General features: G+C 52.5%; 2 protein-coding genes, 1 long non-coding RNA gene and 1 other non-coding gene across 10 annotated transcripts in view; 1 reads left to right on the forward strand and 3 right to left on the reverse strand.

The window, feature by feature from the left end:
• The window catches only part of DGKZ (diacylglycerol kinase zeta), a 40,616-nt gene extending 30,278 nt beyond the window's left edge, over positions 1-10,338 (reverse strand). For 3 of the 6 annotated variants that reach the window (XM_064492406.1, XM_031459715.2, XM_031459705.2), the window contains exon 1: positions 753-943. In XM_064492406.1, the coding sequence (XP_064348476.1) occupies positions 753-928 (176 nt within the window). In that variant the 5' untranslated portion in view covers positions 929-943. Of the gene's footprint in view, positions 1-748; positions 944-10,111 lie in introns of those variants that run through there. The other 3 variants (XM_031459709.2, XM_031459704.2, XM_031459713.2) reach the window with 2 other exon arrangements.
• Positions 935-24,409, forward strand: part of LOC116155314 (uncharacterized) — a 45,628-nt gene continuing 22,153 nt past the window's right edge. The window contains exons 1-3 of one of the 2 annotated variants that reach the window (XR_004139189.2): positions 974-1,092; positions 3,585-3,638; positions 5,135-6,692. This is a non-coding gene — a long non-coding RNA (uncharacterized LOC116155314). Of the gene's footprint in view, positions 1,093-3,584; positions 3,639-5,134; positions 6,693-24,409 lie in introns of those variants that run through there. The other variant, XR_010383347.1, reaches the window with a different exon arrangement.
• TRNAA-CGC (transfer RNA alanine (anticodon CGC)) lies at positions 14,518-14,590 on the reverse strand. The gene has a single exon. It is a non-coding gene; the product is annotated as a tRNA-Ala (tRNA).
• Positions 18,328-24,409, reverse strand: part of CREB3L1 (cAMP responsive element binding protein 3 like 1) — a 33,549-nt gene continuing 27,467 nt past the window's right edge. Inside the window, exons 9-12 of the mRNA XM_064492408.1 lie at positions 22,608-22,707; positions 21,506-21,632; positions 18,741-19,008; positions 18,328-18,558 (exon numbers count right to left, since the gene is read on the reverse strand). Coding sequence (XP_064348478.1) covers positions 18,522-18,558; positions 18,741-19,008; positions 21,506-21,632; positions 22,608-22,707 — 532 coding nt within the window. The 3' untranslated portion in view covers positions 18,328-18,521. The remainder of the gene's footprint in view (positions 18,559-18,740; positions 19,009-21,505; positions 21,633-22,607; positions 22,708-24,409) is intronic.

Raw genomic sequence — 24,409 nt, forward strand, 5'->3', positions numbered from 1 at the left:
GGAAGCTGGGGAGTATGGTCCTCTCCCTCCCAAATCCTGCCACCCTGATGCCCATATCAGCTGCCCGCTGTTTCTGTTAGCACTCCTCTCTGCGAAGCCACATCCTGTGTCACTTCACTTTCACCCTCTCTGGGGTTCTGGCAGCCTGTTCTCCAGCCTTAGCCAGCCACGTATAGCCAATGCTGGAAGTTGTGACATGTGGGCAAGCCTGCCGTTTTGAGAAATAGCCAGTGTCCACAAGCGCAGAACCTTCTCTCAGCTTCCTTCAGGTTTCCTCTGGGCCTGGAGAAAGTCTGACCAGGCGGGTGGGCACCAGCCCTCCCATCAGCCTCGAGTGCCCAGGTGGCAGTGAAATCCACAAGTGGGCCTGACAGTCTTCCTGGGGTGCACGGATCCTTTTGGGAAAGTTTCCCAACAGTTCTGACACCAAGTTCTGAGGGAGGAGACCAGAGGCAGCTGAAGACCCCACTGGGTCCAACACCACACTTCCATGGGGGCTCCTCTTCCCAGATCTCCCTGCTATTAGCTCCGTCAACTCAGCAAGTCCAGCACCCCACACTGCCCCCCAGCACTTCAAACATCAGAGCCCCTCTCACCCTGCCAGGAAACCCTTTGCCCTTTTCTGAGCTTCTGAAGAGCCACTGGACACAGGGAGGGGGTGGCCTCGCTTCTCCTACCCTCTCCACGCCAGATAAAAGACTCATAGATGGCAAGAGGTCCCTTGCCCATTCCCGGGCCACCCAAGTACCTACTGTGCCTGGGAGGCCTCAGCTGGGATCTGTGGCACATCCCAGGAACGGTAGCGCCACATCTGCCTCAGTGCCCCCGGCCGCTCCCCTTCTTCTGTCTCCAGAGCCTCCACGGGGCCCAGAGCTGCAGCCTCATCGCAGCCTCCCCCGGCACTGTGGCCGGCCCCCAGTGCGCTCATCCTGCCCGGCGACTCTCTTCCTCTTTCGGCACTTCCTGACCAGGGGGCCCTGCGAGAGGCCGGCTGGCTGCCCCCGGAGAGGACCACAGGCCTGGTAGGCGCCTTCCGCTGGCCGGGGCAGGAGGCTGGCTGGGAAGAGGAGCTGCCAGGAGGGTGAGAGGCAGGTGAGAACAAGCCCAGCCCAGCAGCCAGGAGATGATACCAAGTAAGAGACGGCTAGGCAGCCAGTGGGCCTGCCCAGGCTGGAATCTGAACCTCAACCTCGGCCCCCGCCTGGCCTTCCTCTCCACCTAACCACTCTGATCTTCACCTCTCCATCCTGTTGAGGTTTCCTACTTCATCCCAAACACCCGGGGCATTGGCAGGCAGCTCCCTGCCCACACACAGCTCTCTCTCCCCTCACCACACCGTCTAACACAGGCTCAGGCACGCGGATAGTGGTGGAGTGGAAAGAGTATCAGGATGGAGCTAGAAGATGTGGGCTCCCGTACTGTTTCTGCCACTTACCAGTGTCCATCCTGGATCAGGTCAGAGAGGTTTACCTCTCCAGGTCACCTGAAATCCTTTTTGGAATAAGGTAGGCTATAAAGAGATAAACTGATGAATACATGTGTCAGGGAGATTTTTGGAGCCTCAGTCCTCTCATCTGTCATATGGAAGGGGGCAATAGTAATAAATGAGCTCATGGGGAGTTTTATAAGGATTGAATAAGAAGAGGTGAAAGGGTTTATAAATTAATTCAGTCAATAAATGTTTACTGAATGCCTTCTTCTTCTTTTTTTCTAACGGAGGTACTGGGGATTGAACCCAGGACCTTGTGCATGCCAAGCATGCGCTCTACCAATGAACTCTACCCCACCAACCTCATTGAGTATCTTCTATGCATCAGGCACTGTATCATACTATATAGGTGTATGCAAGGAGCCAGGGCTCTAACCTCATATTGCTTAGTGGGGAAGACAGTTAGGAAACAAATAATCAATATATGAAATAATGTCAGGTAATGAGATGAGATGGGCTATAGAGAAAAATGAATCCAACCACAAGGGGGAAGAGAATGATGACGGCAGTGCTACTTAAGGAGGGGGCTTGGAGAAAGCCTCTCTGAGGAGGTAACATTTAAGAACAGACCTGAGTGGATCGAGAGAGCAAACTATGTGAGTATCTGGGAGAACAGCAGTTGAGGTGGAAGGAACAGAAAGAGCAAAGCCCTCTGAGTAGGAATGTACTTGATGCGTCTCAGGAATAGCAAAAAAGGCCACACTGGGCTGAACTTGGAGGCCATCGTGAGGATTTGGTACATACACAGTAAGGCAGACACTTTTTATTGTTAGGATTGGTTCTGGGATGGAAATTGTACCTTCCTCAAGCACTCTTCAATCACACTGCTCTATAATTACTTCTTTAGCACTCTACCTGTTTGTTACCCTAGAAAGGCTGTAAATTTCTTGAGGACAGAAAGGGTGTCAGTTAAGTTCAGTTCAATAAACATTTCCACTACAGAACCTGCAGACCCTGAGATATATACAATGCCATCCCAGCCCTTAGAAACCTCCATCTGGTACTTTGTGTCCCTTGTGGCTGAAACATAGTATTTCTCAGTAAACATTTGCTTAATTAATAATGCTATGTTATGAATAATTAATACTTAGTAATAATGAAACAATAGCTAATATTTTTTGGACATTTCTGTGCCAGGAACCTTCATGAATCCTTGTCACACCTCTGTGAGGTAGATCTTGTTATTTTCCTCCTTTTACAGATGGGGAAACTGAGGCACAGAGTGGCCAAGTTCATTTGTCCAAAGTCACCCAGCCTGTAAGTGGGGAAGTAAGAATTTCACCCCAGAGTCTGTGCCCCTAAATAAGACATCCCATTGCCATTCTAGGATTGGGGATATAGCCAGGTGATGCCACTGAGGCTTGACATCCCCTTTCCCAGGGGCTCTCCCTCCAGTCCATCATCAAGGTGGATCCTGTATGCTGTGGCCTAGCAGAGACTCTGCCAGCCAGGCCAAGGCCTCTTCTAGAAGGAGGCTGTTGCAGGGCCCTGTCCCAGGGATTCTGCAAGAAGCTTGAACAGTTAAACAGAGGAAATGGGGCTGGGCTTGTTTTTGATCTGAGGCTTCTGGCAGCTCTGGAGCAGCCGAGAGCAGGAAATGTGGCTCCTGGAGGGGAAGCCAGGCAGGCTGGAGACTCTGAGAGGCAGAGCAGTCCTGACTGTGGGACCATGATCCCCTTGGGCTTGTACTCATGGAAGATGTCAGTACTTGGCAGGTGGGGTGGGGAGGTCAAGGCCGGAAGGGACAGGTGCACAGGGCTGGGGAGGATGCCCTTGGCAGTTCCTAGGACAACATGTACCAGCATTGGGGAGTTGGGGACCCCTCAGAATCCAACCAGATACAAACAGGAAGAGGAATCTGGGTAAGAAAATTATTCTGGGCTTTGTTGAGGCCCCAGAGGGTGAGGTGTTCTACTTTCTGTGGCCTGGATGAGAAGTGGGAGCTGGGGAAAAGAAATGTACCAGGGCACCACTCAACCCATGATCTGGACAGCCTCTGCTCTCAAAACCAGCTAAGCCAACCTCCTTGACCTGACCTTCAAGGCTCTTTACGCTCTGTTCTTTTTTTTTTTTTTTTTTTGCCTCTTTGTCTAAGCTTTCCCCGCAGAGATTTCCTCTCAGCTCACACCATGTTGGTGCCTGACTCACAGTAAGTACTCAATAAACATTTCTTCCCTCTTTTTTCACACTTCCTTTAACATGCCGCCATTCTGCTTATGCTGCTCTCCTTGCCCTATCTGCCCATAAAGTTTGGCCAATCAAAATCTCCATCCTTCAAAACCTCAGCCCAAAAGGCAAAAGTGAGAAGGTGGAAAGAGTTGGTTCAAACTCCAGCCCTTGCTGTATGATGCTGGGGAAGTTACTTAACATCTCTGGGTTGCATCAGATGATTTCTAAGATCATGTCCAGCTCAGACTGTTTCATTTGAATCTCCTTCCCTGATCTCTAGGTTTTCACTTATTCATTCATTCATATTATACATATTTTATAAATACCTACTAAGTGTCAAATGCTGCTCCAGAGACATTCCCACCCCATTTATGTATCTCTGACACTCACCTTTCTCCCCCTAAATATTCCTCTCTCATGTGACCTTTTGTACATATTAGTTTTGTCTCCTTATGAGATTCTTGGACCCAGTGTTGCTCCTAGCTCCGTGCTGGGTGCACAGTATGTGTGCAGTAACTTCCTATGGAAGTTGAAATGAGCTGAATATAGGTGTCCAATAAGCTGAGCAGAGGGAGGGAAACTGGCTTCCTGTCTGCATAAGTTGTTGTGGTGAGACTAGGGGGTGTTTTGGAGCCCATGTCCTTTACCAGCAGCTAAGCCTATGATCCAGGTACCTGCTGAACCCTTGGGAGCAACCTAAAGCCCAAGACTACCTGCTGATCTTGGCCCCCCGCCCAGGTGCTGGGCCTCTGCCCCCACAGGGAGACAGATGCACCTGAGCTGGGCTGCAGGTGCCGCTGGCTAATGACAGATGGAAATTTGATTAGGTTCCTTCTGGGTAGTCTCATTAAAATCAGGTGTGGATCTGGAGGAGGGGCTGGGGACCCTTTCCCTCTGTGGGTATAGCACTGGCAGCTCTGCAGTCAAGGGTGGTCCCTCAAACCATGATCTCTCTTGGAAACTGTCCTTTGACACCTCCCAGATCCCCAGGATGGAGGTGAGAGGAGCCTAGTGGCTCTCCCCTGACTTGAGGTCATCTGGATCTACCCTGGGGATTTTCCTTCAGCCCCGACTTGGCTATAGCACCAAGCTCCAAGGGCAAAATTAGTAGGTGTCCTGCCCTTCAAGCCTCCCACCCCCATCTGTTGGATCATAAGCCCTGATTGCAGAACCACATTTCAGCCTCCACACTCCCTCCCATTACCCCTCCCAGAGATATGTGCACTTAGTATAGAGCCAAAAGAAAAGACTCTTAAGGATGAACGTCCAGAACCTTGGAAGCCTGACAGAGGGCCTCGGAGTGAAACCCATCTGGGTCTGGATCCTGGCTGTACTGGTTACTGGCTGTGGGATCTTAGCAAATTGCTTAACTCCTCTGAGGCTTAGTTTCTCATCTGTAGGATGCAGCCCAGTGGTCCTCAAATCACCAGCTACTCTATGAATCCTGCTTAGTCTTTCTTCTCCAAACATCTATAGGCCAAGAGCACTGCTCAAAGACAGTGGAGCCCAGCAGAAGCTGCATCTGGTCCCAGTGGCTTCCCTACCCACTTTGTGCACCCTTGAAGACAGCTCCTCCCAAGCCTGTGCCAACCCTTGTCCTCAGGACCTGGATACTTGAGGGGCTTCCCTGAATTCTCTGCTCTGCAATTGCACCGACTGAAGCAAAAATGAGACTCCAACGCAGGCTTCCTGATTCCCTTTCAGCAGCAGATCAGAGAAGAACCTGTTAAAATGCCTTTGCTGGAACTGGTCCCTCCAGCTCCCCTCTAAAAGGCCCAGATGGCTTGTGCCCCCGGTGAGAGGAATGGGGGGCATAAGATGCTGAGAGGGGGCTGTCCCAAGCACCTTGGGCCAAAACAGGGTCAGGTAAGGTCCCTTCTCAAGCCTAGCCCCACCTCTGGGCATAGCCATCCATGGCCTTTGACTCACTAGTCAGCAAGAACCTTGGGTCCCTGAGGGGAGGAAGGAGTTCCGGGCTTGGCCTGGGCCTCCACCCTTCCCAAAGGAAGGAAAATGATAGACCCCCAGCTTCCGGCTTCCTCTGGCAGCGGGCCCCCTCCTTCAGCTCCAGCTCAGTTCTCTGCCCCCGGTTTTTGCATTTTTAATTCAGGACAGAATGTGATCTCTTGCAGCTCCTTGCTTTATCCTGTTGCTATTTAAATTACAAATCGGCCCCATCTCCCTGTCACTCTTGGGTTATTTTTAGCTTCTGGTAAATAGCAGCAGGGAGAGTCAGATCAGGTGCCCCTCCCTCAAGGAGCTTTGTACCCACAGTCCCATGCCCACAGCAGGGGGCACCCTCCCCTGCCAGCGGGCACCCCCAGTTGCTTCCCCCAGCCCCTGCTGTGGGGGTGGAGGGGGAAGGGAGAGGACTACAGTCCGGGACACGCACATGTGACCAGCCCTTGACCTTAGTCTTTGTTAAACTCTGCCAGCCCCAGGTCTCACCACCCTTCCATGGCTCAGAGCCAACCTCCTTCCCAGATAACCACCGCCCACCCCCTCCAACCCACAAGGAGGGCCAGCTACAGAGGGCAGAGGATTTTCTAACTTCTGTCTCACCTCTGCTATAAGTCAGGAGCTTTACATCTCTTATCTTCTTCCATCTTCCCAGCTACCCTCTCGTGCAGGTATTACTGTTCCCACTTTCCATAGAGGAAACGGGGTCAGAGGTGAAACTGACTTACCTAGCCAGGAAGGAATAGAGCTGGAACTCGAACCCAGGTCTCTCTGACCCTGAAGACGTAACGCACATGCATCGCACTGCCTCTCTCAGTGCGATGCATGTGCCACTTTGCCCAATGCCCACCATCGGCTGTCTTTCCCATGTGTTTATCCAATCCCATATGCTGGATCAGGGGTTGGCAAACTGTGGCCAATGGGCCACATCCAGCCTGCTGCCTGATTTTGTATGGCCCTGAGCTGAGAATGGTCTTTACAATTTTAAATGGTCGGAAAAAAGCAAAAGAATAATATTTGTGACAGTGGAAATGATATGAAATTTAAAGTTCAGTGTCTATAAATAAAATTTTACTGGAATCCAGTCATGCTCACTGGTTTCCTTATTGTCTACGGCTGGTTTTGTGCTACGATAGCGGAGCAGAGTGACAGGGACTATGTGACCTGCAAAGCTGAAAATATTTACAGCCTGGCCCTGTACTGAATCATACTTTTGTCAAGGGAAGGACCATATCCTACACTTCCATCTCCTACAGTGCCTGGCCCAGGATCAGAGATCCAGGCACAGATGCCGGTCCTCTTTCAAGGTCCTTCTGAGGTCACAATGGCACTCGGTACAGGGAAGCCCCCTGCCAGTCACACCCCAATAATCCACCACACATTTTACCCTTTCTCTCTTTCCTCCAGCATCTTCACAGGTGAAGCTAGTGGTTTCCAAACCTACTTGACTATCAAAGTTACCTGGGGGAGGTTTTTAAAGTTGAGATGCTCAGGCCCTCCTGATCTCTGTATCAGGATCCCCAGGGATAGGGCTTTAGAAATTATTTGAAAAGAGATCCTCATCAGATCTGGTTTGGGAACCACTGCGCTTAGTTCCAGAGGTCCAGGTTCTGCATCTTCTGACTGGTCCTTTCAGACCAAACTCAATGTCTCTTGCACCCCTGGCTTCTCCCAGGCTGGAGGCTGCCCTCCAATGGTCTCTTGAGCCCAACCCTGGGCAATTAGGACTTCCTTGATTGTATGGGAGTTTTCCTCTTGCCCAGATGCAGACATGAGATGTCCTCCTCTCTCCCTCCCCTGCGAGAGTTTCTACTGGCACAAACCTGCCGTCTCTCCATCCACCTATAGCAGCTGCCAGGGCTTCTTCAAGCCCACACTGGGGCTGGAGGGTGAAGGGAACCTATTTCCCAGTAACCCCACATCCCTAAAAGCTTCTACTGTCCTGCTGAAAACCCTCGTCCTCACTTACGTCAGAGGCAGCCAGGCCCCAATCCCGCTTCCGCTCCCATCCCTCGCCCTCAGATTTTTTTGCCCCTGCATTTCTGTCTAAAAGCCTTTTCTCTCTGAAGGGCTTTCAACTGCTTTTCTTAGCAACTCCTCACAGCAGGGTGGGAGGTTTAGCTGCGAGCCAGAGCTGCATGGAACTGTAGCAGGCAGAGGATGTGGAAAGGGCCACCATGAGCCTGGGCTCTTGCCAGCCCCCAGCGGCCTGTACAATGAAGAGTGGCATCAGTCACCAGGCCGCTCAGGGCTGTAGCCACATGGGAGGGCTGAGTCTTTCCACTGGGGTTCCCTAGGCAGCCCAGGGCTCTGTCTCTTTCCCAGGGCTTCCTCCACCCTCTACCTAGATGCTCTGTCCTGCTCTGGTCCTAAGACTGGGCTCCTGGCCTCACCACAGGGTGTGAGGAGGTGCTTTGCTTAATCTGTCCAGGGGTGACAGCTGGAACCAGTCCTGGTGCTGTCTTCTGCAGGCCTCACAGGGTGACCTGGAGGTCTTCTAATGCCTTCACAGCCAGAGAGGAGCCACAGCTTGGTGACCCTGCATCCTTAGTGACTGGAGGCCTCAAGTTTGGGCAGTGGAAGGCCCTCCATTCATGGACCACCCCAGGGGAATCCCAACCCTGGGGGCTGCCTCTGAGTGTATGTGTGTGTGTATGTGCGTGTGCACGTGAGCACACCTAGGCAGCATCTTCCATTTCTTGGCCCTTTGGTTAATCCCTGCCCTCATTCCTCTAAGTCTCTGCCCTACTCTGGCTCCCTTTTCAGCTCCAGAAGCTGTTTGTCACTGATCCACAGCTAAGGAAAATCTTGGGTCACTCTCTTAGGTCACTGGTTGAAGAACTGAGGCCCAGAGAAAGCATGACTGTCTAGCTCAAGGACACACAAGTCATTGGCAGAAGTCAGAATACAAGCCAGGTCTCCTGACCCCCAGACTAATATTTCTTCCATTCTATGCCCCATCACACATCAGTCCCTTTACTCTCTCCTCCCGCAAGGGACATTCAGGGGCTCTTCTCTCTGCAGCTAGGGGACAGATGATGCACTCCTCTCAGCACAGTGTTCTAGACGAACTCAATAATGGGGCCCAGTGTACTCCTGATTTCTTGTAGATTCCAGACAGTGAAGGTGGGGCCCACGGGAACCTAACCTCCTGCCCACTTATTCCGAGCATCTCACTTCATGATGGTGGAAAAGATCCTCTTGCCTGCTCTCTCATCTCCCCCCAGGTGATGGAGGCCTAATGGCCTCATAATCATTAAGGCTACTGGGGCCCTTCAAACTCCAAGGGCTGGGGCAGTTTTATGAAACACCTTCCTAGAAGCCCCAGCAGAAACAGGGCAGCCTCAGACATACCCCATGTCCTTGGGGTTATAAATAAACAGATAGGAAACTTGTCCTCTCCAACCAGGCTGCTGGCTTCAAGGACTGCAGGTGCCTCAATGTCCCTGCTGGACCCTCCAATGACAGGCACTCTGGGCCAGGAGCTCCAGAGGGGCACCAAGTCCAGGTTGAGGCTGTGGTCTGGGAGAGGAAGAAGACGGTAAGGGTTTCCCCTGCCCTGCCTCCCCCCTGCCTCCAGTCCCTCCGCAGATCCCTCCTCTGTGTAACTTACCCACCCTTACTTGAGGGGCAGCCCTCCCCCGCCCCACCCCAAATTATAAAAGTGGCCCCTGGGGCCCACTCCGGCTGAGTCCTCCATGGAATCCTCTGGGCACAGGTGGTAGGGCCAGGGAGGCTGGGGTTCTTCCACAGGCAGAAGACATTTAAGAAGAGTCAGATGGGGGGAGGAGTATATAGAGTACATGTTTAGCATGCGTGAGGTCCTTGGTTCAATCCCCAGTACCTCCTTCACAAATAAATAAACCTAATTACCTACCCCCTCCCAATTTTTTTTTTAAAAAGGAAGATTCAGGTGGGAGTGAGAGGTTCAGTCTGCCACGGGGATGCCAGTGAGGGTCTGGTTGGGCAGAGGGGTCCAGGAGGGGATTCCTTCCCCATCACTAGGCAGCCGGGTCTCAGCCATGGTGGCAGGGAGCACCATCTCAGTCCCTCCCACAGGCTGGTGCCTAGCACAGGGTCAGCCCACAGGAAAGCTTGAGTATGGCCTATTGAATGACTGGTGGTGGCAGGGGGAGGGGGGTCCTCTCTCTCACCCAGAAGAAGGGCCAGGAACATCTCCTGGCTCTCCCCAGCAGACAGAGGTCTGTAAGGATCATGGCTTGGTTATTTTTCTCCCTTGTGCCTAGTACAGTGCCTGGTATGCAGTTGGCATCAGTAATTCCATGTTGAATGAACAGGGCTTTCACTGTTCATTAGAGAAGGGGTCCCAGAAGTGTGTCCTTTGGACACAGAGAGCCGAGACCCCTTGGTGGTCATTTCTGAATCCCTAGGGCCTAGAGCAGTGACAGGCAAGCTGCAGGTGCTCAATGAATGTTGACTGGAAAGGGAGGTGGTGTCAAGCGCTGAGCTCCCCTCTGCCCGCGTTCATCTTACCTGTAAGACACCTGCTTTCGTAGGTGCATCTGGCTGAACCGCTCCTCCACCGGGGGTCCAGCAGCCATGCCCCGGGGTGCCTCAAGCCAAGGCTGCGAGACCCCAGCCTCCTCCCCGCGCCTGCAGCGCCGCCGCACCACCTCCTCCTCTGCTGCCCGGCCGCCGCCAGCCGCGTCCCCGCGGGGCCCGCCGCCGCCCGGCCCCTCGGCCATCCTGCGGCCGCCCTCTACCGCGGCTCTTGCAGCCTTTCGGGGAGACTTGCTCAAGTTCGGTCTCCCTTCCTCCTGGGCCCGGGGACGCGAGGCAGGGAGGGAGGGAAGCTGCTGCTCGTCCCTCCCGACGCCGGGGCTCAGACGACGGGAGCGGCCAGGTGCCGGGCGCTGCGCCTGGAAAAGGCCGGCTGGGATCTTCCCGCGCCCCGGCGTGGGGTCTTTGATAGGTGCCGGGGTGCCGCGTCGTGAGCTCTGGGGCGCCCCCCGGACGGAGGGAGTGGAACCCGAGCAGAGCCCGAGCCGGGGCGATGAGCGCGCTCCTGCAGCCGCCGCCGCTGCCGCGCACCGGAGTGTCACCTTAGAGACACCCGTCAGCCCAAGGGGTCCGGTGAGGAGGGTGCCGCCCCGCCCAGCCAGCCCGGCTCGGGGCCCCGGAGGAGCGAGTCCGGCCCAGCCGGCGGCGGGCACGAACCCTGCCCCAGGCGCCCGCCAGAGCCCACCCCCGCGCCCCCTCCCAGGCACCCGCCGCTCGGCAGCTGCCAATCACCGCCCTGCCAGTCACTCAGCGGCTGTGATGAACACCCCCTCGTCCCGCGCTTTCCGGCTTCGGCATTCGCCGCCGCTGCGGGCAGGTGGGGGGGCGGGGGCGGGGGCGGTGACACGAGCTGGCTTTAACCCCGTCGGCGCCACGGGAATTTAGAGACGCAATTAGATTTGGGGAAGGGTCACAGGAAGGGGAACATACTCTGAGACGCCTTGAATTTGGGGATGGACCCGACTGCCGTTAACACTGTTTCTAGGCCTAGAGCTCTTCCGAACCCTGCGCAGAGAAGGACCCAGCTGGGGGTGGGTGTGGGTTGGAGAGCTTCCCGACTCTGGAGCCCGGCAGCCTCCTCAAGGCCGGGCTGCCTCCTGTGACCTTCCCCCACTGAGGTTCTTGGTCCAGGGTCGGGAGAGGGGGCAACCAGCTCCGGAAGGAAAGACTAGAGCTTGAGGTCCATCTTCTTACCCTTGGAACTCCTATGGTTCCCCCTTGCATCATCTCTTGTCATTGGGACGTGCATTACCTGAACCTCACATCTGTATGATGATGAGACCCTGGCTAGCTTCTCAGATCTAACACTTCCTATTCACCACCCCAGACTCATCTTTCTAAAGTCGACCTTTGATCATAGCACTTACTCTCCATTTGCAGTATTTAATGGCCCCGCCTTGCCTACCTTGATCTTCCCACATCCTATCCTCCAATTTCATCCATTTCCTTCCACTCATCTGTGCTCCTTATTCTGGTAATTGGCATCAGATCTGTACAGCATTGTTCATCTGAAATCTTCTGTTGCTGTACTTCAAATTCTGAGGATCTGCTAAAATACCTGCTCTTCCAGGAAGTCTCGCTGGATGGCTCCAGCTGAGCCATACTCTCCTTCCTTTCAGACCCCTTTGCCCTCTGCTCCTGGTGTCTAGTCTAGTCTCCCTCATCTTTCCCCACCGACTATGAGCCCAGGAAGGTGGGTGTGACCAGACTCAACAGAGAAAGAGAATGGGTTACAAAGGGGGACAGCTGTACTACTTAGGCTCCTCCAACTATTATGAGCCCTACAGTGGCCATCCTGCTCTGTGCCTTTGCTTAGGTTGTTTCCATGGCTTGGAGTATGTCTCCTTCTCTGAAATCCTGTCCATCGAACAAGGCCATTCTCAAGTGCCACATCCCCCATGAACCCCTCCTGGCACTCCACTACAGATGCTCTCTCCCTTTTTCAGCCCCATAACTATTTCCTGGGCCCCTCTCCGGGCATTACCCTTCACCTTCAAACAATAAGTAACATCTCCTTTGATTCTAACCACAACCCTGGGTGGTAGATACTATCATTTCCTCCATGTTACACAGGAGGATGCTGAGATATCATTCAAGTGTGATTGATTTGCTCAAGATGGCTCAGGTGAGGTGAGTGTGTGGTGAGCCAGGATTTCAACCTAGGTCTTTGGGCCGCAGAATTCATACTCTTCTGTCCACTGCACCCCACCTCCATGCAGCCTCCCACACAGTAACAGCCTCACATTTGCCAGTTTCCCTCATTGGTAAACTCCCAAAAGGCAGCTGCCTCAGCTCTGCCTTCCCCCTCCTGGTCCAGCAATCCTATCTTGGATGAATGGAATAGATGAAATTGCATTAAACATCTTGGCCACAGGAGAGCTTCCTCCCTAAAGCCAAGTTCTAAGGAAGCCCAGTTACTGGAGGGGGTAGGGCTGGGCACTTGGGAGCTCCCCCTGCCCCACTTTGCTCTTGGGATTGCCTTTAGGATTGCTAATTTTCCAAACAGCCGGGCCCAGGGTAGCCTCCTATACCAAGAATTATGGTAGTTCTGGCTGGATTTGACATTCCCTCACAGCTGCTTAGCTGCTGGGTTTCCAGGTTGATTTTTTTTGTTCAGCTCTTTCCTGCCGAGCACTCCCCAGTCAATCCTTTTTAAAGTGAAGCTTCTCCCCTCTGTCCTCACACCTCCCCCATGTAGGACCAGCTGCTGATAGCGTTATTTTTTAGCTGTGGCTCTGGCTGCCCTCTTCCCAAGAATCCAAGGGAAAGATGAAAGCTCCCCCTACCACACCAGCCTGACCACCTGTCACAGCCTCTCCCAGCTGAGCTTGCTCCTCTGAACAAGTCCAGCCCATCCGTCTGTGCTCAGAAAATGATAGCTAATGCCTTTTGAGTGTTTACTGCATAACTGACCTTGTGCTAAGAGCTTCATGTGCAAGCTTTCACTTACCCCTCGCAGCACATTTTTGAGGGTGGGTACTATTTTACAGATGAGGACACTGAGGCTTCAAGAGGTTAAGTAATTTTCCAAGGTCACACACAGACGTGCAGCACAGTTGTCAGTGCCCAGGCCCTTAACTGCCACTCTGATGACAAAGAGACTCAGTCTCCTTTGGAGGTTAGTTGCCAGCCTGTCTTCTCCCTCCCAGTGACCCAAGGGGTACCTTTTACCCACATCCGATAGGTACTCTATTTGGCCAGATGGCTCCTGGGGTCATCCACCCTCTGGAATTGGAGGCTTGCCAGGGCCCATCCCAGCGCCAGGCATCGCCCACAGTTGTTCTCCCTGCTGCCAGAGCTTTGGTTTCCAGGTGTAACAAAGGGTTTGTTGTGGCAATCTGAGGAGGATGGCTGGCCCTGTGAAAGCCATCACACGTGTGTGCAGCAAGACAAGCTGCCAGGGCTGACAATAGAGTGCAGAGGCTGCAGCTCCATCACTAGGGATGCCCTGGGGATGCACCCCCTCAGGGGCGATGACACAAGGCCCTGAGGAGGTGGGCTGTCAACCAGTGGCTTGTACAAGGGGATTAACCCTGCCTCCTAAGGTAGGCAGGGAAGACTGCCTGGGATGGACAGGCATAGGGTGGTGACTGCCGACGACCACACTGACCAGCTTGCCAAACCCTGGGATCCACAAAGCCCCAAAGTGCTTGGATCTTGTGCAAGAATAAGAAGCTGGGCTGGAGGGAAGGAGGGAGGAAGGGGTGCTGAGGTAAGAGACGGGGAGCTGGAGGGGCAACATGAGCTCTGAAGCCAGACAGACCTGTCTTCAGATACCCACTTTGCTACTTACTAGCTGTATAACCTTGGTCAAATCATTTCACCACTCTGAACGCCAGGTTCTTGATCTGTAAAAATGCTCACCCTTTAGGATTCTTTTGATTCCTAATTGGGACATGTAAATTTCTCAGTCCAATGCCTGGAAGATGGTTACAAGTCAATAATGGAAGGATGCTAGATTCCAAGCCCTTTGATATCAGGAGCCGGGTCTTGTTTGTGCTCCAAGGTCAGCATGGTGCCGTACACAGAAGGGATAGCACAGAAATACCTGTTGAGTGATGAGGCTTTGTCTCTGATTCCTCTGAATGACTATTTCAAACTTTTCCCCTTTCCCCCAATTCAACTCCCACATCAACGCTCCCCGTTGCCCCATTCCCAAACTTCACAGCCATGGAGGGGACCCCCTCAGTTTGGATCTCTCCACCTGCTCCCTGGAGCCCTTCCCCACCTGTCTCATCCATCGTCTTCCCTCTTTGTTGGTTCTTTGTCTTTTAGGAATAACCATGGTCAACTCTCTCCCATCTAGAAGGGCAGCCCCAGACTGTTGTTTTTAATTTTTTTTGGGTGGGGGAAGTAAGTTAGGTTTATTTATTTTTTAATGGAGGTACTGGGGATTGAACCCAGAACTTTGTGCATGCGAAGCATGCACTCTACCACTGAGCTATACCCTCCCCCAGCCCCAGACTGTTCCTAATCTCACCTGCATCCTGCCTCTAGTTGCCATCCTCTGTGACAAGTGTTTACCTACATTCCCCACGGGCTCAAGTCTTTACATCCATTCCACCTGTTCCCACTTCCACCCAGATCTCACTTCTGCCTCAGTTCTCCCCAACACAGCTCTAGCCATGGTCACTGGTGACCTCCTCATGGTCAAAGCAAATGGACACATTGTCTTATCTTTTCCAACCTCTCAGATGGCGTCTGATACCTGTGAGCAGGGCTCCTGGAACCTCTCTCTTCCATCAGTTTCTGGGGCACTCACCTCTCCTGTTTATTTCCTCTCTCCAACCATTCCTTTGCATTCCTCTTCCTCCGCTGTCTCTTAATGGCCCTCTTCCCTGGAGTTCTGTCCGCATCTCTCTTCCCTTTATGCAGACCCAAGACTTTATTTAACATAACGCTTGGATGCTGACAATTTCCTAATCTCCGCCTGGGATGCCTTTCTGCCAAGCCCTAGACTTGCATGCTAATGTGAACATTCTACAGGCAACTCAAATGCAACATGTGCTAAAATGAATTCTTTTTCTCTCTAAACCTGCTCTTCCTCCTGCATTCCCTGTCTCAGTGAACCATCTCATCCGCCACCGTGGCCTCCAAGACAGACACCCAAATGTCATGCCAGGATCCGCCTTCGCTCTTGCACTCCACAGCCAATTTGATGTCAAAGCCTGTGGATAATTCCTTCTAATTAGCTCTGGAATCTGTGTCATCTTCACTATACCCCCTGCAGAGCCCCAGGGCAGGCAAATCTGATTATCTCACTCTCCCGGCTTAAAAATTTCACTGGCTCTCCATCATCTTCACAATAAAATGTTCTTTCTTTAGATTCTGCAAGGGCCGTCCTTTCCATCAGGGCCAGGACGAGGGTGAAGCAAGCTGGGTTCCTAAGGTGCCAAGTTTAAAGAAGTACTCATTCTCAGGGTCGTACCAGTGCCTCCTTAAATTTGGCACCCTAACCACCCCCTTGCCTCACCTCAGTCCTGGCCCTGCTTTTTGTGGCTCCATGTCTGCACTTGACATTTTCCTCAAACACTCTAACCCCTTCTGTACCTGGCCAAGTCCTACCCATCCTTTAAGACTCAGTAAAGGGCCACCTCCTCCCAGTTGCCTTCCCTGACCCACAAAATCTGAATTACATGACACTCTTTTGCATCCTCTTAGCATCCTGTACACCCCTCCATCACACTGATGACTGGTTACTCCCCAGCCTCCTCCACCAGCCTGGGGGCAAGTGTTGAAGGCAGTTTGTTGAATGACTAATCAAGGGACTGGATGAATCAATCAGGAAAGGGGGCATGCTAAAAGTTATTATTAACAATAGTAGCTTCAGCTGAGCCCAGGCTTTAATGGCGTTGTATAAAGTCCTGCGTATTCTAGTAGTTAAAACTGATGCCAGCGGCAGACAAAGGTTCCCCATCAAGTGGTCAAGATGAGGCTGTGGGAGGAAGGGGGATGGAATGGGGCTTGTGAGGTTCCATAGTTCTGCCTGGTCTTGTCCAGCGTTCCTTCTGGTGGCCAGCTGGTGTAGGCATCATCCTACCACCTTGGCCCTGCTTCGTACTATGAAAGAATCATGCCTGCATGATAAAGTTCACATGCCTTAGGCCTTACCTAAGGCCTTTCTGGATCTGGCGCCTGATCACCATCCAGCCTCAGTTCTCAGTATCCCTGCTGTCTACCTTCCAGCTGTTCTGAACTATTTGAGTTTCCTTGACGTTTTCCTGCTCTTTCTCACCTTTGAGACCTTTGCCCAGGCTGTTCCCTTTCTGGAATGTCCATTTCTCTCTCCTGCCTACTTCCAACAGTCCTTCACATCACCTCCTCCAGGAAGCCCTTGCTGCTTGTCTGGGTGAGGCACCCTCCTCTGTGCAATAATAGCATCCCTAGCTTGGTCCTTAGCTCACTGTATTGATCCTGCCTCTAAATGCACAGCTAATCTTTCTCAGATTTACTATTTGTTGGGCCCTGCTCTAAACACTTTGTATGATTTACCTCATAGAATCCCTACAACAGCCTCATGCATGGAGTGTTAATTATATTCCCATTTTACAAATGGAAAAGTGGAGGCTCAGAGAGATTCAAGTTACATAGTATCTTACTTTCCTATGTTGCATAACAAATTACCACAAACACAGGTGGCTTAAAACAATAAGTAAACATAATTACCTCTGACCCAAAATAAATAAAAAATAAAAATAAATTAAAACAAACAAATAAACAACAACAAAAAAAAACCACTTGTATGAGCTCAGTGTCCATGGCTCAGAGTCTGGGCACAGCTTAGCTGGGTCCTGTGCTCAGGCGGTCACCAGGCAGCATCCAGGTACTGGCTGGGCTCGGGTCTCGTCTGGAGGTAGGATCCTCTTCCAAGCTTTTCCAGTTGTTGGCAGAATTCAGTGCCTTGCCACCACAGCATGAGGCCCTCAGCTCCTAGAGGCCACCCTCTCCATGTGGTACACAACATGACTGTTTGCTTCTTCAGGGCCAGCAGGAGACTTTCTCTTCAGCAAGGGCTCAGTCCTTCTTTTAATGGCTTTCATCTGATTACATCAGGCCCACCCAGGATAATCTCCCATTTAATCAACTCAGAATCAGCTGACTGGGGACCTTAATGACATCTGCAAAAATCTCCTCACTTTTTTCCATAGAAGGTCATCTAATTATGGGAGTGACATCCCCTCAAACTTATAGGTCTCCTCCCTACCCTAGGGGAAGAGATTAAACAGGGCGTGTACACCAGGGGGCAGCATCCTTGAGGCCATATTAGAATTCTGCCCAACACACACAGCTAGCAAGTGGCAGCTCCCATAATCAAAGCAGATCTTCTTACTTTGAAGTCTGTGCCTTTAATCCAGCTGAGGAAAAGGATACAAGAACTAAGAAACTGGCAGGTCTTAGGAGGACCAACCCAGGTTCTGGGTGTAAAGTGTCTGCCTGGCCCACACTACTCAGCAGCAGTAGGTACTTGGAGGAGACTCGGGGTAGGGGCATTGCAGCAGAATTCTTTGACAATGTAGTTTGAATTCTGCACCTGGCTGGAAGAGGGAACCCAATACAAATGCTTTCTCAAACCCCTCACCCCCAATCACCCCCAATCAGAGTATAAAATAAACATACCCTTCCTGCTCTATCCCTCAGTCCTATCCCCGCCACCCCAGCCACAAAGAGAGGCACACAGTCAGGAATTGATGCTGCATCTTTTTTTTTTTTTTTACTTTTGCCTTCTTAAAGCATGTGCTGAGCTGATGGGGGAAGCAGTTTGGCAATTTAAAAGGCCCAGCGGCTTGGGCAGCGGCAGGGGAAGGCCAGGTGAGGGAGGAGACCCTCTTTCCTGGGCCAGGGAACAGCAAAGCCCGCACTAACTTCATAAAATATAAAACAAGGGAGGGGTGAAAGGGGGAGGAAGACTTGTAAAATACAATATCTTAGGGATTGGCAATAATAAAAAATAAGGTTCATTATTTACAAACAATTTCTGTTCTTGGTCTCTGTACAGTGGAGGGGAGAGGAGGTGTATGTGTGTGTGTTGGTTTGTTGACGTGTCTGTGTGTGTGTGGCGGGTGGGGCAGGGAGGCAGTGGTCCTGTTGGTCATTATGAAGGAGAGGGGTATCCCACTGAGTGGTTTATCTGAGAAGGACGGATGGTTTTGGGCGGGAGGGGTGAGAACAGAGTGGTTGGCCCAAGGGAACAGTCCAAATGTGGGGTTGGGGGAGAGGCCCCAGTCAAGATCTGGGGCAAAGACTGGCTGGGGAGAAGTGGAACCCTTTCTCCTGGGATGGGACCCCAGGGAGCAGGGGTATGAGCCGGATCCGGGTTGGTGAGCAAGACGACCCCCTTCCGGGGGCCAGAGGGTATGTCCTGGGTCCTGGGTCTTGGCACGGCCTAGGAGAGTTTGATGGTGGTGTTGGGGCCCAGATCCCTGGAGAGAGAAGATAAGTCAGGGGTGATGTGGCCCAGGGAGCCCCTCCCACCCCTCTGCAAGCTGGATCTGGACATGGGAGGGATGGGGCCTTGGCAGAGTGTGGCTGACTTGGCGATCAGGGGCAGGCAGAGAGCAGGTGGAGCCTGGGACCCCAGGAAGGGAAGGGGCCACCCACCCACCTCTCGTGGAACCACTCCTTAGGGTGGGAGAAGTCAGGACTGGTGTTGTTTCCACCGACGTCCTTTGGCCAGGCCTCACTCAGGTACTTGCTGGTCTCGTGGGTGCTGTCCAGGTGGTCGTGCTGCAGGTGGTCCTGGGGTCGCTGCTCTGCCGACCCCCCAGGCTTGATCTCCCAGCCATCCGGGGGCTCCATGGGCAGCAGGGCGCTGGGGCCGTCCTCCCACGAGCCTGCGCTCTCGTCATAGAACAGGAGGCTTCGGGAGGGCACTGGAGAGGGAGCTTGGGGTGAGCCATGGTGCCAAGAGGCTCCCTATCCGCACAGATCACATTCAGGGCTTGATAGTTAAGGACACGGACCAGGATCTCACAGGCCTGGATCTGAATCCTGGCTCTAACAACTCCGAGCTGTGTGACTTCAGGCAAGTCATGACTTTGGTCTTACCTTTCTGAGCCTCAGTTTGCTCATCTGTAAAACAGGGATACTAGGGCCAACCTCAAGTTGATGTGAGGTTTAACTGAGATAATAGAGGGGAAGTGATGGAAACTGCACTCAGAGGAAGTTAGCTCTTCCTAAGCAGAAGGTAACACAGGGTACTGCACTGGGGATCTGAAAGCTGGTTTTTTGGGTTTTTTTTAAACCACATTTTTTTTCCTTTAGGGGAGACACTGGGGATTGAACCCAGGACGGTGTGCACGCCAAGCATGCACTCTACCACTGATCTGTACAACCCCACCAACAGAGCTGGGTTCTGATCCTGCTCTACCGCTCACTTCCTATGAGACCTTGAATAAACCTTCTCCCCATTCTAGGCCCTAGTTTGCCCTTCAGGGAAATGAACAAAAAAACAAACAAAAAACCCCACATTTGTTGGAAACCTACTATATGCCAGGCATTTGTAGGCATCCTTTAACCTAATAATCAAATCATTAACATCTCACAGAAACTCTTAGAATGAGATATTTTTTAAAAAAAATTTTTTTATCTTGGGGAAGGAGGTAATTAGATTTATCTACTTATTTATTACTTTTGGTGGAGATGCTGGGGATCGAACCCACAACCTGGTGCATGCTAGGCATGCACTCTACCACAGAGCTATCCCCTCCCCTCAGAATGAGATATTTTTAGCTCCATTTCACAGAACAGGTAATTGAGGCTCCAGGTGGTCCCAGGCAAGTCCTCACTGAAGGTGAGAGGCAAACCCAGGTCTGCCTGGCTCCAGGAACACCACCACCCTTTCCACTCTCAGGGCTCTGACCTCACAGTCTAAGCCAGAGGATCCCCCTGGAGCGGTGCAGTGCCCCAGCTCTGTAAGCCAGCCTGCTCCAAACATCATTTCCTCCTGCAGATATGTCCTCCTCTTGCCCTGCCCAGATGCTGGGCCTGAAACCCCTTCGATCACCCCCTCCCCCCCAGTGGCTCATTCATTCCCTCACTCCTCTGACTGGTTTTGGCCATCAACACTCCTCCGCTCCCCCATCCCCAGCCTCCTGATTTCCACTCCTCCTTTGCCAAGGTTCCCTCTACCTCCAAACACACCTAGCTCCCTCTGGCCTTGGAAAAATGGACACGTGACTCTCAGGACCTTACATCCCTGCTGTCTGCCTCCCTCGGCAACTGTCCTGTTCTCTCCTTCTCAGGCTGTTCTTGTCCAGGGAGTGGTTTTCACTCCCACCTCTGCTTCCTCTTCCCCTAACCCTCCCCATGCCTCTTCCTCCCCTCAAGGTCTATCTCATCCTCCCTGCAGTATCCCTCCTTCTTGAAATGCCCTTCTCCCCAGCTCCTCTCTCTCTGACCTCCCATCTGTTTCCTCTTCCTCCTGCTCTGCCAGATAACTCACTCCTGGTAAATGATGAAGGACCGTCAGGAAGTTCCTCTGTAGGTCTATCTGAAGTATCTTCTGCCTCTGGAAATCCATACTATTCTTTGCTGTGCCCTATATTTGCATGTTGTATCTTTTCTCTCCTCTTCTGAGCTCATCGAAAAGGGAGTGAGTGTGCTCATTTAGTCAGCACCTGCTGTGTACCAGGTGCCATGCTGAGTGTACATGCCCCATGTCATTCGGTCTTCGCAGCAAACATGCTCAGTAAGGGTAGAACTTGGAATTCCCATTTTCAAGATAAAGAAATTAAAGCTTAGCATGCTTAAGACACGTGCCCGAGGTCACCCAGAGACTGGCAGCAGCAGGTATGGCTGACTCTGAAGCTCCATGCTCTTAACCCTTGTACTGCACACCCTCCATGGGATGATAAATATCATCCCATACCACCACTACTCCTCCTCTGCCCATGATAGACATTACCAGTGGATCCTGGCACTCCTTCCTATTGATCCTGAGTGGTACCTCAGAGTCCTTCAGGCAGACACCACCATCTTACTAAAAATGGCCCTGGAGCTGAAACTCGTTTGCTATCCCAGTTGTGAAATACTGATGGTCCTTAGCAGATGACCCATACCAACTGGCACCATAGTACATGGGGGCTAGTGTAGGAACATTCCTGTTATTCCCTAAAACTACCCTCCTCATACCCAGCCCAAGCCACTCCTGGGTGAGCTGGGAATCAGGGGCTCTGCATTGTAGTCCCAATCCGATAGCTAACATTGAACAAATCATAGACCCTTTGGGGGCCCCAGTTTCCCCATCTGCAAAATGGGGAGGTAGAATGAGACAATGCCAATCCCACACTTGGTTCTTCTCTTGTGTCTGGCTTCTGCCCAGAGCTGGGGGCTGGTGGGGGAGAGGGCAGCCTGGCTCAGGGCACTCACTCTGACTGGCCGCGTAGACGCTGTCAGTGGCCATGGGGTCTTCCTTCACAGTCTGGGAGCCGGAGGAGAACTCAGGGAGGCAGGGCACAAGGGAGCCCAGCACCAGAACAAAGCATAAGGCTGCCACCTGGTAGTGGAGGGAGAGTGGGGTCAGATCTGGGTGGGGAGGGGCTGCAACCCTGGCCACCCCTAGTCTTCCTCCCCCTAAACCAATGGCATAGGGCAAAACACTGGTATTTTTCCAGGAAAGCGGTTCCAGAGCCAACCATCTCCTACATATGGGGTCTCCCCTGTCTCTGGAGAAGGTGGAGGCTGTCAGGCCATCTTGGCCCATTGTAGGGGAGCTGCACAGGCAGTTCTAGAAGAGGGGGGATTGGCCAGTGTGGTTGTCACCTATAGGGTGGAGGAATCCAGAAAGGAAGAAAGGGGTAGGGGTGGGTGGGGGTTGAGGCTGGGGCAAGGGAGGGGGGCATATCTTCACGCCAGATTCTCAGCAGTATTCCCAGGAAGACTGGCCAGCAGGAGGAGCTAAGAGTCACAAAATCCAAACTAACCCCTGCCTCTATGGTGGCTCTGCCTCCTGACAGCTCAAGGATCTGAGGGCCTGGGGAGTCATTAGTTAGGAGGCAACATGCTGTACTGCTCCAGGAAATGTGGAAGAGGGACTAGCAGAGGCCTGAGTCACACCCTGGGCACTCTCTGGGTTTCTAGGGATTTGCTCAGCCTTCTCCTCACCATCCATTCCAGAAAGAACCAGGTCCATACTTTCCCATATCCTCCCAAGCCCATCAGACCACTGGGCCCTTGGAAGCCGCCTCCTCGTGGGACTTGCCCTGCCATCCCCAGGCTGGGCTCACCTGAGTCACTACACATCCACACCATGTTGAACTGGTCAGGGAAAGTCATGTTCCGGAAGGCTCCATGGGCTTGGTGAAAGAGTCTGGGCTCTGCTGGAGCCCGTGTACCAGGTGCTAGGATGGTTTACCCCAGGGACACTGCCCACAAAATTGTCAGTCCCTCAGAACTCCGCCTACTCCCCTAGAAAGTCAGCCTGGGGAAGACCCGTCCACCTGTGACCCTCTGGTGAGGGAACAGCACCTACCATGAGGCAGGTCCCAGTCTGGGTGGCAGCCATCTTGTAAGGTCTGGAGATCTTGTTGGTGACCAGAGTCTGGAGTTTCTGCAGCTGCTGGAGCAGGGTCCTGAGGAGGGCACAGCGGTCACCTGCCAGGTTCTGACCCAGCAGGCATCTCTGCCTCCTGGAGCTCTCCCCGGGAGGACCTAGGCTGGCTCCAGACTTGGCTTCCATACCAGGTGCCCATTTCAGTCAAGACAGAAAAGGTCACCTCCTGCTTGGCTCCTCTGTGATGTGGCTGAGGCACCTGGTGCCTGCCTCATGGTGAAGAGCTGGGTGACCCCATGGGAGCTCAAGGGTGCTCTGCGATGCTCCTGGCCAAAGTGGGGATTGGAGGGGGGCCTCCCCCACCTGGGCTGGGGTCACATTCTTTTTCTTACCCTGCATCAGTCATGGCTAAATTGACCTACCCTCCTTTGCATCCACAACACAGTGAGCTGATAAGAAGGGCATGTGTGGTAGCTGTCTGGTACATGGTGAATAGCAAGTGTCCAGTAAATGGTATCTACCATTATTGTGACTTTTGTTGCTGTTTTGGCTTTTATTACAGCACCCGTAACACTTCATTTATTTATGAATTTCCATGTCAGTCTCCTTCGCTAACTGTGGGCCCCCTAAGGGTGAGGACTGGGTCCCTCCCAGTGAGGAATCCTCTCAGTACCCACGGAAGGTGCTCAGACCCTACTGGGTGAACAGATGTTTAATCATCTCTTTCCTCTACCTAGCCTGTCGTTGGGGTTGCAGTTCCCAGAATGTACAGCAGGTGGCAAAATAGCTCCAAGAGCCTGGTCCTATTTTGGGCCAGAGAGGCATCTGGGCCAGAGGTAGAGGGTGAGGGGTGAGGGCTCCCGCCCCCTCCTTCCCTGAGTCAGGGGCATTCTCCAGGTCAGTCAGGGGAGTGGCTGGATCCCGCTGGAGAAGCTAGGGGAGAAGGAAGGAAAGAAGGAAAAAGCCTTCTGTTGAGCACCTGCTACATACCAGCTGTTGTTATTTTAATTAACCCCAGCAAATAATTGTTAAAGACCTACTCTGGGCTCAGGGCTGGTCACTATCAAGAATTCAGAATAATAATAAGACAAGAAGAAGAAAAGCTAACGTGACTGGAGCATTCTCAAATGCCAAGGACAGGGTAGGCCCTTCACTTGTGAGGTCTCATCGCATCCTCTGAGACATGGCTTCTATCACCTCCATTTAGACAGAGAAACTGGGGCCCAGAGAGATGTAAACAGTTTTCACCCGATCACAAAAATGGCACCCAGCGTGGTGACTTTATGTGGTTTCTGCATTCCATGTCCTGTGCGGCCTTCTTACTAATATTTCTCAAACTTAATTGTGCACGCGAATCACCGGAGGATCTTGTTGAAATGCAGATTCTGATTCAGCAAGTCTGGGGAAAGTCCTGAGATGCCACATTTCGAACAGGCCCCCAGATGATGCTGTTGCTGCCAGTCTGAGAAACTCACTTTGGGTAGCAAGCATGTCCATTGGTGGTTCTAACCTCAGGGGGAATCAGAATCACCCAGAGGGCTTATTAAAACACAGATCATTGAGCCTGCCCCCTGGAGTTCCTGATTCAATGGGCCTGGCATGACGCCTGAGAATACGCATTTCTAACAAATTCCCAGGGGCTGCTGCTGCTGCCGGTCTGTATCATATCATTTAAGCATCTCACCAGCCTTGTCTGGGGTATAGAGTTATGTGCGGATAAAGAAAGATGGGAAACTGAGGGTCCCAGGCTGCAGAATCCCTGTTTCTGGGGTTCCATCATC

The sequence above is a fragment of the Camelus dromedarius genome, chromosome 12 (genome assembly GCF_036321535.1).
Source record: "Camelus dromedarius isolate mCamDro1 chromosome 12, mCamDro1.pat, whole genome shotgun sequence".
Classification (NCBI taxonomy): Eukaryota; Metazoa; Chordata; class Mammalia; order Artiodactyla; family Camelidae; genus Camelus; species Camelus dromedarius.